The sequence below is a fragment of the Salvia hispanica genome, chromosome 3, assembly GCF_023119035.1.
Source record: "Salvia hispanica cultivar TCC Black 2014 chromosome 3, UniMelb_Shisp_WGS_1.0, whole genome shotgun sequence".
In the NCBI taxonomy this organism is placed as follows: domain Eukaryota; kingdom Viridiplantae; phylum Streptophyta; class Magnoliopsida; order Lamiales; family Lamiaceae; genus Salvia; species Salvia hispanica.
The window spans coordinates 19,170,509-19,187,688 of record NC_062967.1 but is presented as its reverse complement, the minus strand read 5'-3'; the positions used below and the strand labels follow the sequence as shown (position 1 = coordinate 19,187,688).

General features: G+C 37.6%; 1 protein-coding gene and 1 long non-coding RNA gene across 2 annotated transcripts; both read right to left on the bottom strand.

The window, feature by feature from the left end:
* Window positions 1–92: 92 nt before the first annotated feature.
* Window positions 93–15,123, bottom strand: LOC125209525 (G-type lectin S-receptor-like serine/threonine-protein kinase At1g11330). The gene is made up of 8 exons (XM_048109125.1): window positions 14,985–15,123; window positions 1,824–2,849; window positions 1,614–1,721; window positions 1,388–1,542; window positions 1,096–1,306; window positions 786–1,023; window positions 554–701; window positions 93–468 (listed from the first exon to the last, which is right to left on the bottom strand). Exons 1-8 carry the CDS (start codon window positions 15,121–15,123, stop codon window positions 184–186), a joined length of 2,310 nt encoding a protein of 769 aa, XP_047965082.1. The 3' UTR covers window positions 93–183.
* Window positions 15,124–15,982: 859 nt separating this feature from the next.
* LOC125209002 lies at window positions 15,983–16,542 on the bottom strand. Its single transcript, XR_007174280.1, has 2 exons — window positions 16,467–16,542; window positions 15,983–16,281 (listed from the first exon to the last, which is right to left on the bottom strand). It is a non-coding gene; the product is annotated as an uncharacterized LOC125209002 (long non-coding RNA).
* Between the last annotated feature and the right edge of the window lie 638 nt (window positions 16,543–17,180).

Genomic DNA, 17,180 nt, shown 5'->3' with positions numbered 1-17,180 from the left:
ATAGCCTACCTTCAACATCGTTTAGATTTTATTTTTGGATAATCTATTTTTGCAAATTGAACCATTAAATTTAATTAAATACATTTATTTCATTAAAAGAAGAAGCTAATAGTTTCTAGCAAACATACTACAGTATAATCTCACTCTCATAGCCATAATATACATTGAAAAGAGGTCTCAAAACTACCTTCCTCCTACTATAGAAATAGTCACATCATTGCTAGAGGGCTCGGTCGATTGAGAGCTCTGAATCCCAACAAACGCTGGTTGCTTCGGGTGAGGAAGCTCTACGATCTCACAGCTAAGCATCGACAGCACAGTCGACGTGTTAGGCCTATCTGCTGCTATTTCTTGAACACATAAAAGTCCTACATTTGCATATCTCACTATATCATCTTCAATTGCACTATCACACATTGCAGGATCCATCAAATTTGTAATCTTTCCTTCATTCCACAATTTCCATGCCTATTTGTTGATATCCACAAAAAATTAGATTTTTACAATATCTTGTGAAAAAATATGGACACTGTCGATGAACAGTACTGCTTACATAAGCTGTAAGGAATTGCTGATCTTCGTCGCAAAAACTGGAATTCTTCTTTCCACTCACAATCTCCAGTAATAGGATGCCAAAGCTATAGACATCGGATTTCTCGGAGAATATTCCACGATGTGCATATTCCGGGGACATATAGCCACTGCACCATAAATACATGATAAGATTATCATTGTAACAAAAAATATTTCTTACTTGAATGGGGCAATAAATATGTGTTGCTCACTATGTCCCAACAACCCTTGTTGTATTGGCTTGATCAGCTTTGCCACCAAATATTCTTGCCATACCAAAGTCGGAAATTTTAGGGTTCAACTCCTCATCCAACAAGATGTTGCTTGCCTTGAGATCTCTGTGGATAATCTTTAGCCTCGAATCTCTATGTAGGTAAAGCAGGCCTCGACAAATCCCCTCAACAATTGATTTGCGCGTTTGCCAGTTGAGAAACTCTCGTTTATGTGAACCTGAGAAAGGTTATTTAAATCAACAGCAGCACATGAGCTTGCATTGAAGAAGTGATTTGATGATCCACTAACCAAAGAGAAAGGCATCCAAGCTTCCATTGGGCATGTATTCGTAAACTAGCATCTTTTCTTCATGCTCAACACAGCAACCGATTAATCTGACAAGATTGTGATGCTGAAGCTTTGAGATCACCATGACCTCATTCATGAACTCTTCCGCCCCTTGGTTGGAGGATCTTGCTAGCCGTTTTACAGCAATTTCTTGTCCATCTGGCAGTTTCCCCTGAATCAAATCGAATTTTCAGTATCATAACAAAAAAGAAGAAGAAGAAATGAGAATATGAAAGAAGAAAATGAAAACTACTTTGTACACTGGACCAAAGCCACCCTCTCCAAGCATTTTGGTTCGATCAAAATTTTCTGTCGCATTTGAGAGCGTCTCGAATCTAACTACAGGCAGTTCCTCGAGTTCACTTTCCTTTCTTTGGGAGAATATCAATCCTTTCTTATATTTCCTTGCTGCTTAAAATTAAAACAAGTGTCTAAGAAGTTGTGTACACTGAGAAACACAAAGTTTGTAGATTAATTACCTCTGTAATTCGACAATTTTTTTTGCGCAAAGTATGTGCATAGACCAATTAGTATAGACCCCAAAACCACCGTTGTTGCGATAATCACTCTTCTGTCACGCTTCTTATCTGCAGAAGATCACTATCAGTCAAAAAATGAACTGGTATAAAAATTTGTAGAAGTTAATCCATATCAGATACAGAGTGTAGAGCATCATATTAGTATATTACGTAGTTGTGAATAGGCCAGTCGAACGTACAAGTCTTCACCACCGGAAGCAAACTTGACAACATCAGTTAAGTTATGAGACCAGTGCATACACCCAATTCCAGTAACAACTGCATAAGCTATACAAGAACAATCACCCAAGCATGCGCCTCTGCAGTCTTTATCAATGGGAAACAATATATAATGATCGGGCAAGCCTACTCCCTCCATCTTCAGAAACTCATCTTCTTTACCCAAAGAATTGTTGTGTTCACATTTTAAGGGAGTTTCTCTTGTACATCCACTAGTCCAGTTTCCTGCCTCCCACTCATCTTCAGCTTTTGGCGAGAAGCCTCGGAAACAGGTACAAATTGGACTCTCCCGAGCATCACAACTTCCAAAAGATCCGCACTTTCCATAAATGTCACACTCGTTACGTGTTGATGTTACATCCCAGGTTTTCTTCTCATAAGACCACTCCATCTCCTCTACAACCCCTGAAGATGTCAAGACATAATATTGCAAAACAGACGAATTTGGAACGTTAAACATGTAATATGCAGTTCCTGGAGAATCACTGCCAACTGTAGTTCCATCATTATACAAAGATCTCATTCCAGGCAGCCTAATGAATCTCTGACCATTCCATGGACCACTGTACCAGTAAGGAATATTACCATCCTTCAAAATATACGTCCCTGCAAGGTCAGGCATAAGTTTCATGGCGAACCTTCCAGGTGCCGGATCATCAGGGCTTGTCCATGACGTCAGTACATTCTTCTCGTTCCTATTCACATCTACAAAAAGCCGCATAGTTGGAAGAAAGGAATCCGAAGCATGTTGGAAACTCTCCCAAACATATGCACCATTGGAATTATCTTGCAGAACCAGATTCCCTGTATCCAAGAGCACAGCACTGAAATTTGCCAAAGAAGATGAGAGATTAGTCGACCACACAATATCCTTTCGACCATCCAAGATCACAAGATTTCCATCTGATGATATCTGAAATGTTCCAGAGGAATCATTGAGAGGCTTGTTTCTATTAGCTAATTTCAACGGTCATCACCGGGAGATTATACATGATCCCGAGGTATTGTCGGCTGCTATTTGACGGGCTGAAAAAACTTAACTTGAATTTATTTCCATTGGAAATCAAAGCTTAGAGTTGGCAAGAGATTGATTAGCATTTATGGGTTAATGGTGAAGAGAATGTAAAGAAACAAGTAAACATGAGTTGAAGCACATAATATCCAAATCTGATCCCCATGTTAAAATTCTCTTCTTCTTTGCAAGGATACCATACTACTATAGATTTGAATATGATTCAGATATTTAGATTGACTTATTTCATTGTTAATATATTATTTGGTTTTTGTTCGATGTACGTGTACTAATTGTGCATAACAGAAAGTTCGAGGAAAGTATTTTCTTTGATGGATTTGTGGGCATAAATATAAATATATGCAATGAATTCTCTTTAGTCTTGTTAAGCAAATCTTTTGATTGAACAAAACTCAATTTTACTTGTCTCGGCTCACCGTAATTAAATGCAGTGTAAAATTAATGATTGAAAAAACAGTACTGACCCCCAAAATGTAAAATTGTCGCGTTTCTGGCTGGTTTTGCCTCTCCTCTCCATTATTCACATCTCAAATAGCAGTCAGGTCGAACGTTACAACGACAAAAGTGGGGCATCTGAAACGGCACTGTGATATAACGAGCAACGGCCATACCTAATCGAGTTTTCCCCTAGCTGCTTCTACTCCCACCCGGAATGGATCACCTAATAAACTTTATACTCCCTCTCTCTATTACGAATACTCTATTACGAATACTTAAGAGTTAGAGCATCCTCATCCGTGCTCTTAGCTAGAGCGAAGTCGCGAACCCATTTTTACTTCTTGCTCCAAAGACATACTCATCCGTCTCTTAGCCAAGAAGACGGAAGTTAGACTGACATTTTTTCCTTGTCCTTAGCTAAGAAGCACAACATCCCGCTTCTTAGCTAAGGACAACTCTGGGTTCTACCATTCTATTATTCAATTTAAATATTCCAATTATTAAAAACATTTCTATATTATAAAAATACATTAAAAGATAAAAATACATAATTAAAATTAGAAAATAAAAAAATACATAATTAAAATCCTACAAATAAAAAATTACACACGTGGAAGACTAGACTCTAACCCAAATTGCTCTCGAGACCGGATCATTTGCTCTGTGTGCAAGTTGATGCAGAGTCATCTTAGACGTATCGTTCAAATAGAGTTGACCCAAGAGGGTCCACAACGAGTTGTTCGGCGGAGGAGGCCCGGAAAGGGAGCGGGAGCGAGGGCGAGTAGTCGGCGCGACGGCGGTAGTCGTCGCTTCCTCCTTGGCCCGCGGAACCGCCGCGGGGGCTACCGGTTAGTTCCGGCAAGCGGGTAGCCACATCATCGGAGGCGCCGTCGGATAGGGCTACCGACCTCGACCGTTTGCTAGAGGAGCTTGAGGAGTGCTACTATGCCGCCCTATACTTCGGATGTCGGGGCCCCTCCTCGCCAACAATCGAGGTACTTGAACGGTATCATCTCCAAGCTTGAGTCGCCAGGCGACACCGATGATGTCGAGCTCCGCTCGTGCCGGCTCCGCCGCACGCTCTTCTCTGTTGGAAGTACCCCTGGAACTTACCGATTGCTAAGTTGCATCTGCATCGCATGCGCACCATACTCTCATTGCGAGGATGGTTCCCCGGCCGGGTTTCATTGTAAAGGCGAGTGATGCGCCACCAATACGTATCCCGGTTTGGTTCGTGCCAACGTTCGGATCTTGGAGACTCGTCAAGTAGGCTTTAACATCGCCATCATCTCACCCGGAGTGTACGGGTGCGGGTGCCACAAACGGAGGAGGAGAGTAGGAATAGAAGCATAGGAGTAGGAGCCGCGCTCCTCCCGATCCGGAGTTCGGTGACCACCGAACCGAGACGTTTTGGTCGTGCACCGGTAAGGACGGTAGCCACCCGAAAATTGCGAACCTGGGTTTGAAGAGGGCCGTAATTTGCGTTTCGGACTAAATCCGGCCTCGTACTCGACAATCGTGGTTCCAACCGCGATTGCGAGGGTGATCGCGGAGCGGACATCGTGTAGTGTGGTGGGAATGTAGATGAGAGAGTATGAGGAAAAAGATGAGAGAATAGATGTATGATAAATAGATGAGATGCGATTTCTTTTGTTAAAGTGAGGGTATTTATAGATGAAAATGTGAATTTTGGGGAAAAATAATTGAAAAATAAATTAAAAGTGGGGAGAAAATGGATCTATTTTTTTGGGAAGTGGGAAAATATTTTTTTTAAATATTTTTTAAATAAGCTAACGGCTTTGCGTTGGCGAATAAAGGCGACGCCACGTGTGTTGCTCAGGCAGGACGCGCTTCTAGCTAAGAGAAGCCCACGAGCTCCATCGACCGACGAAGACGGTGCTGCGAGCGGCACAAACGGAGCTCCCGCCTCTCCACCGCTACGATGCTCTTAGGCATGCACTGTTGCACACACGGTTCAAAAAAAGTTGAGCCGAACAAGCCCGCAAGAGTTTGGGCGGTTTCAGTTCCGTCCCAGCCCTGCTCAAAATCGGCAAAAATTGTCGATTCGAAATTTTTTATTATTTTTTTCTTTTACTTTTATTTAACTATGAAATTTGCGAAAAAAATTCAAACAATCCGATGAAAATTGCAATTTTTTTGATATAAATTTAAATGAGACTACAATTTTACAAGTTACAACTTACATCAATTACAAATTTACAATTCACAAAAGACTTGAAGTCTTATACAATAAATTTAAATACAAGTGAGAGTACAAACGAAACTATTTACAAATTAAAAAAAAATGGAAGTTTTGAACAATAAATTTATAAGTATATACTCTTGGTCGGCAGAGGGGATGCTTTTTACATAATTAAATTGATGACACCTTTAGCGTTTCAACCTCAATGTGAGTTTAGTCTAACAATCAACAATTATGGTAGAACTGCCAAAAGTTTTTCGGGTATATCTTATAGAGAAATCTCCTTCACCGACAGAGTATATATATTTAATTATATTTGCATATTTTTAAAGTTGAAACAAATGAAAAAAAAAGTAAAAAAGACTTAGCTCAACTTAAATTTAAAATTTAAGTTGGTGCTTACGTATCTTCAATACTCATTTGCAGGATCGAATTGGCCGGGAAAGAAACTTTGGCCCAGGAGATGGTTTTGCACACTCAAAAAAGTCAACTGTTTGTGACAATAAAGTGCGATCAATATATCGAACTAACATGTCGGTCGATCGTCACTTCATTAAAAGAAACTTCGAAAGCGGCATTATCGAATTTCCATTTGTCCCATCCGAGGAACAACTTGCGAAAATCGACCAAGGCGTCGGGTCCTTAAGTCTTCAAAGAATTTCTTGCAAGTTGAGATCGGAATACCATTGCTCAACTTGAGGAGAGTATTGGAAAGACAAAATTAAATGGGTTCCTCATTTATTGTAGGAGGTTCCTAAGTAAAGAGAGTTTCTAAGAGCATCCACAATGGCGGCGAGGCCGGCTAGCCGATTCGCTGGCAGTCCGCTCGCACGAACCATTGTGTGGCGCATGCAATTCGGCGAGAATATAAGGTCATGGCCGGTTATTTTCGTGCCAATGCACTCTCCCCATTGTAGGCGCGATCGGCACTGATATTTTTTTTTTTTTTTTTAAATTTGAAACACTATATATATGCGATTGAACGTCATTTTCATTAACAAGCTTGTTTAACGAGTTTTCTCTCTCTACGAATTCTCGTACAAGAGCAATATCGCGAAATGGAGAACAACAACGACTCTCCTCCAATGAGTTCTCCCCTCCGCGTCTACAAACGCGTGGACATGTGGAAAATCATAAGTGAATGGACGGCAACGACCACAGTGAAGAAGGGGCTTCTTTTTTATCTCCTCCAGTATGCGGGCGCAATGGCGGCTAACGCACATAGCGGTGACGCGCGAGGAGTGAAGCGGGGCTCGTGTGTGGAAGTGGAGGGTTTTTTTAATTATGTAATTTTGTTAATGTAATTTTTTTAATTTAAATAAAATTATTGCATTTTCCTGTATCTGTGTTGTAAATTTAATTACGTATTTTACGTCATTTTAATTATTTGTTTTTTATAATTTTCTCTGTACCATTGCTAGCTATACAGCAGTTGTTTGTCCAATGATGTAAGAGGAATTTTAGTCGATGATGTGACATGAAGAGTTTGTGGCTAACTATTGCTATTGTGGATACTCTAAGTGTAATAATTCTAATAAATGGATTGATGCATGATAGATGAGTTAAAATCCATGGATTAAAGTCAGGACCTTGTCAAATTACCCGATAAACAAAAGTGTATTGGGTGTAATTGGAGTCTTCAAGACCAAATTCGACATAAATGGTTTAATCTAACGATTTAAAGTCGACTTATTGCCAAAGGTTATACTCTGAAAAGATAGCATTGATTGTAAACAGACTTTCTCTCAAGTATCAAAGAATGGCTCACTTAGAATCATTTTGGCACTTGTACCCCTTTTTGACTTGGAACTACATTAAATGGATGTGAAAATTGTTTTTCTAAATGATTTTAAGAAGAAGTCTACATGAAAAATTTAAGACTTCATTAAAAAAAGAAAATTTAGTTTGCAAACTTAAGACATCAATTTATGGGCTAAACACTTCGACAATGGTATTTTAAATACCCTGACACATAACGTTTTTTTTAAAGAGAACATTGATCGGTGCATATACCTCAAGGGTTTGTGGGGCAAGTTCATATTTTAGTTTTGTATTTTTTGATATATTTTTCTAAATGTAGATAACTCCTCAAGTTTAACACCCTGCTAAACATGTTTGAGCTGCTTTCCAGAATATCCTGCAGCATTTTGAATAATTGTATTTTGTAAAATAGAGATTTGTTAAAGGGACGTAAAATAAAAACACGTGCCCACTAGAATTGGGGTTTAATGAACATATTACCTCTGCCAAATTTTCAAAAAAAGTATACGCATATGGTAAAAGTTAAACCCCCAAAAAGACTGCTGTCACAATTTGCTTTTTGGTATTGCTTCTTTTCTGCTGAGAATCCGGGGGACAAAAGTATTAACATTAAAAAATAAAATTCATAATCGTATGCATGGAAAACAGAAAGAGATGGGGGACCATTTCTGAATGTGTCAACCGAATGTGCAAGCCATCACCGCCATAAGCCAACTTCGGTTCTGTTAAGTTCTGAGTCCATTGCAGACATCCGATTCAGGAGGATATGCATAAATATACATGAAAAATTAATCAAGCCCCATCCCTGCATTCTTCTTCTTAAACCAGAAAATATAAAATGATCCGGCAACTTCATTCCCTCCACCTTTAGAAACTCATCTTGTTTACCAACAAAATTATTCTGTTCACATTGGAGTTGAGTTTTCCTCAAGCTGCTAGGATTGCTATTATGTTGAATCTTTGGCGAGGTGAGTCTCGTTTTGATAACATCCTCAAGAGGAGCTTGAAATAAAGTTTTATTATTCGAACTACTATTTTGGAGTTTGACTATTTTATAAATAATAAATAAGAATTTCTTGCTGAATCCACTTGGAATTAATAAGATATTAATTAATTAAGTCCATAGCGATAATGATTAATTAATGGATGTTTCTATCTTAAGTGTGGGAAATAAATATCAAGTAATGGAAATTGATTACTTATAATTTCGGATTTGGATGGGGAGTAATATTACTTCGTATTAAAGTCTGTTTCGTAATATTCCAATTAAAGCTTATATTAAACGTTCAATTTAATTAGTAAAAAGTTAATTGAAAGCTCCATATCCAAAATCTTCCATAGACTTCTGGGCCCAAATGGACTTAATATAAATAGGGTAATAAGGAGAAAAATACACTTAATTTTCTTCAAAATTTTCGTCCCCCTCTCTACATAGAAAATGGACGTTTTTTCTCCTCCGTGGGAAAAGTTTTCCGTCTTCTTTATTTAAGTCCTAGTATACCGGTGAGATCGGCCACCCCGATATCGCTTACGTTTGGGAACCAAACAAAAGATCCGTGTTAATCGAAGATCTTCACGTGGAGAGGCGCTACGCCTTCATTCTTTGGAAATCCATCAAGGAAAATAGCTAAACCGTAGAAAAACATGTTTTAGGTTTTAATTAATTTAAAGATGATTTATTTAATTATAAGCATGATACATGTGATAACTACACGAATAAAATTTGTCTAAATACTCAAAATGACCAGGATTATTATGTAATCGATTTATGTATGCTCTGCCAACCCTTCAGTGCATGTTTTAATTTAACCCATGTGATGGCCCATATTAAACTTATGATGGGCTATGCATGTTTTTATATCTCTCTTAAAATTAATGGCCCTTAAAATGTTTTTAATTTTATCTGGAAAGACATTTTAAAGTTTTCAAAAGATAAAATAAAATGCAGTACAGGCTGTCAATTTATTAAAAATCACTAGTGGAAGCTAGAGACAAATGAGGCAACAAACAACCATTATAATTTTATATACTGTATCAACTTGAAGACAGTACGCCAATTATGAATGTTTATTAGTAGTTGATTCATTTGTCTGTACTTTCCTTCACATCCTCTCTGCACTGCATTTGTTGTAACCATGCATCATTTAATTTCCTCAAAAAGAAGAAAAATATCAATGGCAGCTTATGCAGCTCTTGTTTCTATTATGCAGATTTTCGATCTGATCGAGCATCATCCTTCCCCTTTATTACCAGTAGCGTATTCAAGATTTTCAATTTGGGAGTGCAAAAAATAATCACGACTACTTAAAATTTCAAAATGTGACTAATCTTTCTTGTTTTCTTTGTTATGTTTTATCAATTATTCTATTTTTTAAAATAAAATGTCTTTATTTTTTTTTATCAAAAATTTTTCATTTTAAATATGAATAAATTATTTTATATTTTCATGTAAATTATACATTTGAAATACAAGAGTCCATGTTTTTTCTAATTAGCAATATATTAAATAGATATGAATATAATGAGGAGGTTGTTTTATAAATATGGAGTACTTTATAAAACCTATTTCAATTCACTTATATTGAGTTTTTTAACCTACAAAATATATATTTTATATTAGTCATATTAATAAAAATAAATATGAAATAATACAAAATTAAATTAAAAAATAGTAGCAAGTTAGTGGTTAAGCTAATTAATTTGTTAAAAACTAAATAATTAATAAAACTTAAATATAAATTGAGAAAAAAAAAATTGAATTAAAGGTGATATTAATTAAAATAAAGTTAATTTGGAGAAGAGAAATTTAAATTGAAAAATTAAGGGCAAGGAATGTGCCCAAGAAGTGTCAAACCTGGGTCTCTAGAATGGAGAAAGAGCTAACTTTTCATTAGACCAACTATGGATTACATGAAAGTGGGACTAAATATCATTTCCATTTTTGAAAAAGTTCTCTCTCACATGAATATAAAAATAATGTTTTCTTTCCATTTAACATACAAAATAAAACCTTCTAAAATTACGATGTCCCACAAGTGTGACATCTTTTGTGGGACGGAGGGAATATTAAACTAAACAAAAATTCGATGGCAGCGGTGGATACGCTACTGTCTATTACTATGGACAAAAAAACAAGTTGAATCACTCAATTGGAATTGTCATGTTCTTGTAGGAATTTCTTGAAGGCTATATAACATAAGTCTCCTTTTGCTGACGGCGATGAAGCAGATCCGTTGGAGATGCGCATCGCTGATGCAGTTTACGCGGTTGAAGATGCCATCGAATATCACATCGTCGATCAAATTCTTGATGCTGCCTCTAAAGATAAAAGAGATCGGATTGGGTTCTTCAGTTGCCTTCGTGGTCTGAAAAATCACTTTAGCGGACTTGTACGAGAGTCTGGTGAAGGTGATAGAAGATATGGAGTTGATCAAGAAAGAAGTGATGGAGATCGTTGTAGTCAAACTTCATCTAGAGAGAAGTTTCATCGAAGATGTTGACAAACAATCCTTTGCCGTCTTCTCTCTCTAGGATGAACAACACAACCGTGGTGGGCTTTGATGATGTAATGCTTCAACTCATGGAGAAGCTCATTTATAAAGAACATGGTTGCCAAGTCATCCCAATCGCAGGAATGAGAAGAATTGGTAAGACCGCTCTGGCCAGAAATGTTTATAAGAAACCACTTATTTCTCATCATTTTGATATTTGTGCAGGGTTGCAATTTCTCAACAATTTAATATAAACGAACTTCTTTGTAATATTTTAACTCAAGTTGGTAAAGAATGGAGGGAAAGGTTGAGTCAAATGAAAGAAGATGAAATAGGATTAGCACTCCACAAATGTTTATCATATAGAAGGAATTTTATTGTGTTGGATGGTATGTGAAGTATATCGAATTTTGGATCTCAATTGGATGGAAATAATGGCCTTAAAATGAAATTTTTGGATGAGAAAAGTAGTTGGAATATGTTATGCAGAGTTGTGTTTGGGGGAAAAAGTTGCCCTTTAGAATTGGAGAAAATTGGAAGGAAGATTGTGGAGAGTTGCAGAGGACTTTTGATGCACTTTTTATTAGTAGCAAATAGCGCAGTATGCGATATGCGGCTCTGACCGCGGCAGGATATCGAACACGGGAAATATAATTGCAAATGACTATCATGTACTAGAACTCGATTACTATGCGGAAGTAGGAATTTTTGGAAAACTTATTGAAAACAGAAAAAACAATTAACAACTAGATGCGAATAAAACACGAAGACAATCGATAAGAGAATTCTGGGGATGTGCGTTCACAGTTATGGTTATACAAATTCCAAACTACAATACCCTAGCACACTTATTACTTTGATAGGACGAGTCACTTAGCTTATGCTCATGCGATGCAAACGTTGATTACAAAATTAGGGTTGTCAATCCTAACACGTAACTCCTTAAAGCTCTTAAGGCCCTTGAAAAGTCATCACTCTCAATTAACGCCGTTTTAAGGGAGGCTAACGTAGCGCTACTAAGTGAATCTAACTCGCTAGAACTCTCTCATAGTTATGAAGCAAGCTATATTAAATCATAAAAGATTGTATCACTCAATCATGCAAAGACTCGATTTACTTAGGGAAGAAACAAAGTAAAAACAAAACGGATATTAAATAGAAAAAAGAATTGTATAACCAAAGTCGTTACTAACACATCCCTAGAATCCAATGAGTTTAGTTACACATAATGAAATAAGCGAAACACATAGATTGAAGGGAAAACAATTTGAACATAAAACTAAAGCAAATAAAACTCGTAGGTTGAATCCTTGTCATTCTTGATGTTCTTGAAATCCTTCTCCAACTCCTTGCACAATTGAAGTACTCTAGCTTTGATCTCTGCGAATTATTTTGCAAGTATAAGCTCTCTAATTTGATGAAGCTTAAGGTCTTATTTATAGGGGAAAGCCAATCCTTGTTGTAGAAGGAAAAGATCTTCAAAATATGGTAAATCTTGGAGCAAATCTAGGGCATCTCGGATTTGCCGCCTTTCTCCACGGCAGCCGCACCTTGCCGGCCGGTCGCGTTGGAGTCCAGAGACTCTGTTCTTCGCGCGGACCGCCGTATGACTCCGGCGGTCTCCGGCGAGACGTCTCTTCCAAGTGTAATTTTCGAGGCGGGCCGCTCCTCGCCGCCAGCGCGCCGTCGCCGTACAACTTCGCGGCGGTCGCCGGTCGCCGTCTCGACTCTAGATTTTCGACTTTGCGTTTTGGCTCCCTTTTTCGGCTCAATTATGCACATTTCTCACAAAACACGTCAAAATACCAAAATAGATAAAATATGCAAATAATGGACGTGTACAAGTGACTTTGACATAAAAACGGACCAAATAACGATCTTAAAACCGTGCAAAATCCGAGCGTATTAACTTCCATCATCAATTGTTGTGATTAGAGGTGTTTTAAGAAAACTGGATCAAACAAAAGAGTGTTGGAAATCTATTAGGGAAGCATAAATTCACTAGTGAATTCGGAGAATGACAAGCATTGCTTGAAAACACTAAAGTTGAGCTATAATCATTTGTCAGTTATCTTAAGTCGTGCTTTTATATATGAGAACATATGAGGAGGATAAAGAAGTTCGAGTCTCGACAATATCAAGCTATGGGTTTCGGAAGGATTTCTAAAACCAATACGGGGCAAGATTTTGGAAAGAGTTGCATAAGAGTACTTGAAACATGAAGTACTTGATAATTTCATGATTTGTTGAGAGACCTTTGCTTGAGAGAAGCTGAAAATGAGAGGTTTTATCATGTGGTGGGAAACATAGTCCTCCTCAAGGCACGGTTGGCCAACGCTGTAGTTGTTTTGGAAAGCACTTCAAAGAAAGAAGTTATCGATGCGATGAGATCTGCACCACATGCCCGTTCCTATATAAGAATTCATGAAGGAGTTGGACGGTTGCCTAATTCAAAATTATTGAGGATATTGATAACATCTCTCAATGTCAGTGTAATACATAATAAGTATTCCGTGAGTAAAATGGTAAATTTGCAGCTTCTTCAAGTTAATCCGTCTTCTTCTTCATCGTCTCATGTGGTGTCTACAGACATTACATGTTTATGATGGAGATATTGGTGCACATGTTGATATTTGAAACATGGCATGTTTGTTTTTGGAGAAATGGACAGCTTCATCTCCGTGACAGCACGTGATCATGGAAAATTACAAACCCCAAGAAGTAAGGAATTTCAAGTGTAACGAGATGATGGTTCGTAAAATTCCCAATATCAAGAACGAGAATAAGTTATAGCGAAGTCACCTGGTCGTGATGGGGACTATTGTCTCTACAACATCGAACGTCTGCAAAGCTAGAATCTCTTAAATGTTATGAATGTCCAAGCGATGAATTTTTGAGAAAGCTTACCTTTCCGCACACTCTTAAGAAACTGACTCTTGGAATGTCTATTAATAATAGTATTGAAGACATATTGGAAAAGGCAAGTGCATTACCCCTTCTTCAAAAGCTCGAGTTGAGACGTGGACATTCCGAGCAGTGCAAATGGAAACATAAGGCCGTTCCCGCTCAAATATTTGGAACTTGCATGGTGTTATCAATTGGAAAGCTGGACGACGGAGAGCTCCCACTTCCCATGCCTTGAGCAGCTTCTTCTTTGGGACATGCATTTGAAGGAGATCCCAGAGATAGATGTTGGTGAAATTCCAACACTCGAAATCGTGGTTTGCATGCGTGCAATGAATCAGCGGTGAAGAGTGCGAAGAGAATGGTAGAGGAACAAAGAGGAATTACGGAGAAGAACAACTATCCTTTAAAGTTGTAGTTAGGCTCACTAAAGAGAATGAAGAGCTGAGATTGGCAAATCCCAACTTTCAAGTTATTGCTCCTATCCTTTAAAGTTGGGACTCTTCCGGTGGCCGTCTCTATTTCGATAAATGTTTTCCATGTTGAGGGTCATGTGTTATATAGGCATCGGGACTCAAACGCCGGTTATCTTTGGCGTCGAGCGGAATTATAAGTTTGTTTTGGGTTTTCTTTGTAATTCTTTTCGTAGAGTCGAATCAAACCCTAGGCCCTTAGATATAAAAGGGAATTGCTTTTACCCTACTATCGTTTATTTTCCTTTCGTAAGCTTGTGAATTGGGTTCGATCGACCGGGATTTGCCGCGACTTCCTCGTTACTCTCCCGATGAGCAATCCTCGTTGATCGATAGTAAGAGAGAATGTAAAAAAGGGATTGGGAGGAGTGTTAGTATTCATAATTCCATATTATAAATGATACTTCATTCATCACACAAGAATACGCAATTTAAATTGGGCACGATTTTAATGCATAATTAATAAAGTAAAGAGAAACAGAAAAAAATGTAATTAAAAATTGTTAGTGGCAAAATGGTTCACCCCATTAGAAAACATACATCTCTAATAATAAATTCGGCCACACAGTGACAAAACGCCCGCCCGAGCATTTCTCTCTCCTCATCGCCCGGCCGGGCGAACTCTCTACCAAAATTTCCTAAACAGGCAAAACGCCCGATCGGGTGTTTTTCCTCCCTCAATTTGTCCGGCCGGCGTATTCTCTGGACTCGTCCTCTCTTCTACCGGCTTTAGTTAATCGGTCATAACTCTATCCACCAGGCTCCGATTGAGGCATGCAAGATATTTACGCGAAGCTATTTCAATGGCGAAGCATTGGTTGTCTTTGTTGAGCGTTTGGACATCATCTTCATTGACATCTTTGATCCACGACTTCCATGATCGTATCACTCTCTTTTTCGATTGAGGTGGTAGTGACTTCACGGCCATCCCTCATTGTTCGATTACTGCGTTTCAACTCTTGTGTCGGATCTCTCGGTTTCATGCTTGGCGATGATGATGTTTAACAATATGTCTCTAATCTAGTTCAATTTCAAGGAAGTGAAATTTTTTATTGATTGATCGTCGATTTCTGAATCCTGTTACTTCGAATTTGATTTCTTGGCTTTATTTTTTTACTTTCAGATTGAGTTTGAATTTTTTTCATAATCTAAGTTTAATTTCTAGCGATTTTCATAGAAGAGATTAGACTAGGATTGAAAATTGACATTAATTTCTCAAAATTATTTGCCAAATCTTAGTTAATTCTTAATCTCTATGTTACTTAGTACTAATTAAGAATTTGTGTTTAAACCAATCCTGCTGATGAACAATTTGTTCATAACTGACTCATCTTCACTAATCTGGCTCCACAAATCAGTGGTCAAATAATTAAAACATGATCAGTAAATAATTGGTATTAAGAATAATTAAATAGACACGTGAAACTTGACGAATTCATGATGGGTAAATTGTCAAAAATTTGTTTCTTAACATTAATCTATAAAATAATATCAATACACTAAATACATTTAAGAAAAAACATTAAATAATAAAATCATACAATTATAAGGGCAAAAATATCATTGCAGATCTAATCTATGAATTAGTCTAGTCTATCAAACACTTTAATTATTTATCTCGATTTTTTATCCAACCTACCAACCAATAACACTAAATTCTTATCTGAATTTGTATCTTAATTCCAAACTTAAAGCCCACCTAACTTAATAATATTATGTTATCTCAACATCTCTACCAAACAAGCGCATAGTTTGTTTTGTTCTATCTAGTTTCAGCCCATAAAAACTATACGAAATTAAACTATACATGTGTGAATATATCATAACACAAGATGATCTTTCAAGACCTGTCTAGCAAGATCAAATGCCCCACTTTGCTTATATATCAGGTGAAGATTGTAAGCTGCTTCGACGCAAGATCACAATAGCCTGGCAATTTGATCTTGGTTGCATTTTGATTTTCATATGGGAGCGTTGGAATGGGATAATCCTTTTCGCGGGTAGCCAGTGCCTTCTCGTAGTATTGAGCAGCCAAGGAAACAAGGCCAACATGATGGTACGCCCGAGCAATGTTGTACAATGCCTCCTGCAAGAGAATTTAGAATGTAAAGTCATGCTTTGATGGATTGAATAATCTTAATCGTTCGATCTTATCATCCTTCAAATGTTCAATCATATGTCATGCCAATCTAAACTACGACCCTAAAGCGCTAACACGGGCATTAGAATCTCGAAGAGAGTAGACTGAGAGAGAACTAATAAGAAGCAAACCTGACTGTCTCCACAAAGGTGCAAGTTGTTATAGAGGAACGCGAGCCCTTGTAAGAAAGTCTGGTGCTTGTTTTGAGTGGAGGCCAAGGGACAAATTTATCAAGGCGGTTCCTACAAAAATATTAGGAACATAAATGAATCTCACCTTTTTTCTCAAGCAAGCATAAGAAAATATCATAATGATCTTTAATTCTAGGAGGCGAAGATGCATACCTCCACAAAGGTTGATCAAAGGGATTGTCAGGCATCAGTTTATAGGCTTGCAAGTATTCTCGAGCAGCAGTTTGATGCTGACTGACCATAGTAAACTGGTGGCCAGTAATAAGAATAGGTGGTACAGAATCTCTGTGTTTCACTCTCATGGAATGAAGGAGTTTGTTATTCATTCTGAATATATGATGAACAAACTTGAGGAAGCAAACTAAAATTTTATCTTACATGAAATTCAATAATCTAATTTGCACCAACTATTACCTGAGTATTACTTTGTAGCAGTGATTCCAAGCAGAAAAACTGTAAGGGTCTCGACTAACAAAGTCACGTACTAAATCCACCCGTGTGCAGGACCAGCAATCAAAGCTTCTAATTTTACAAGCGACAAACGTTAAACACATCAGAACTTTCTGAGTTATTTTATAAAAAAGCAACAAAATTTGTGCAGGAAAGATGGCATAGGGATAAAAAGGAAAATTTCTAAACAAAACTCACGGCTCC

Coding starts and splice junctions, on each gene's coding strand:
- LOC125209525 (XM_048109125.1), bottom strand. CDS start 15,123: ATGGCCGTGAAGTCACTACCACCTCAATCGAAAAAGAGAGTGATACGA. Junction 1,722..1,823: donor ACTGGCCTATTCACAACTAC/GTAATATACTAA, acceptor GATCTTCTGCAG/ATAAGAAGCGTGACAGAAGA. Junction 1,307..1,387: donor GCTTTGGTCCAGTGTACAAA/GTAGTTTTCATT, acceptor GATTTGATTCAG/GGGAAACTGCCAGATGGACA.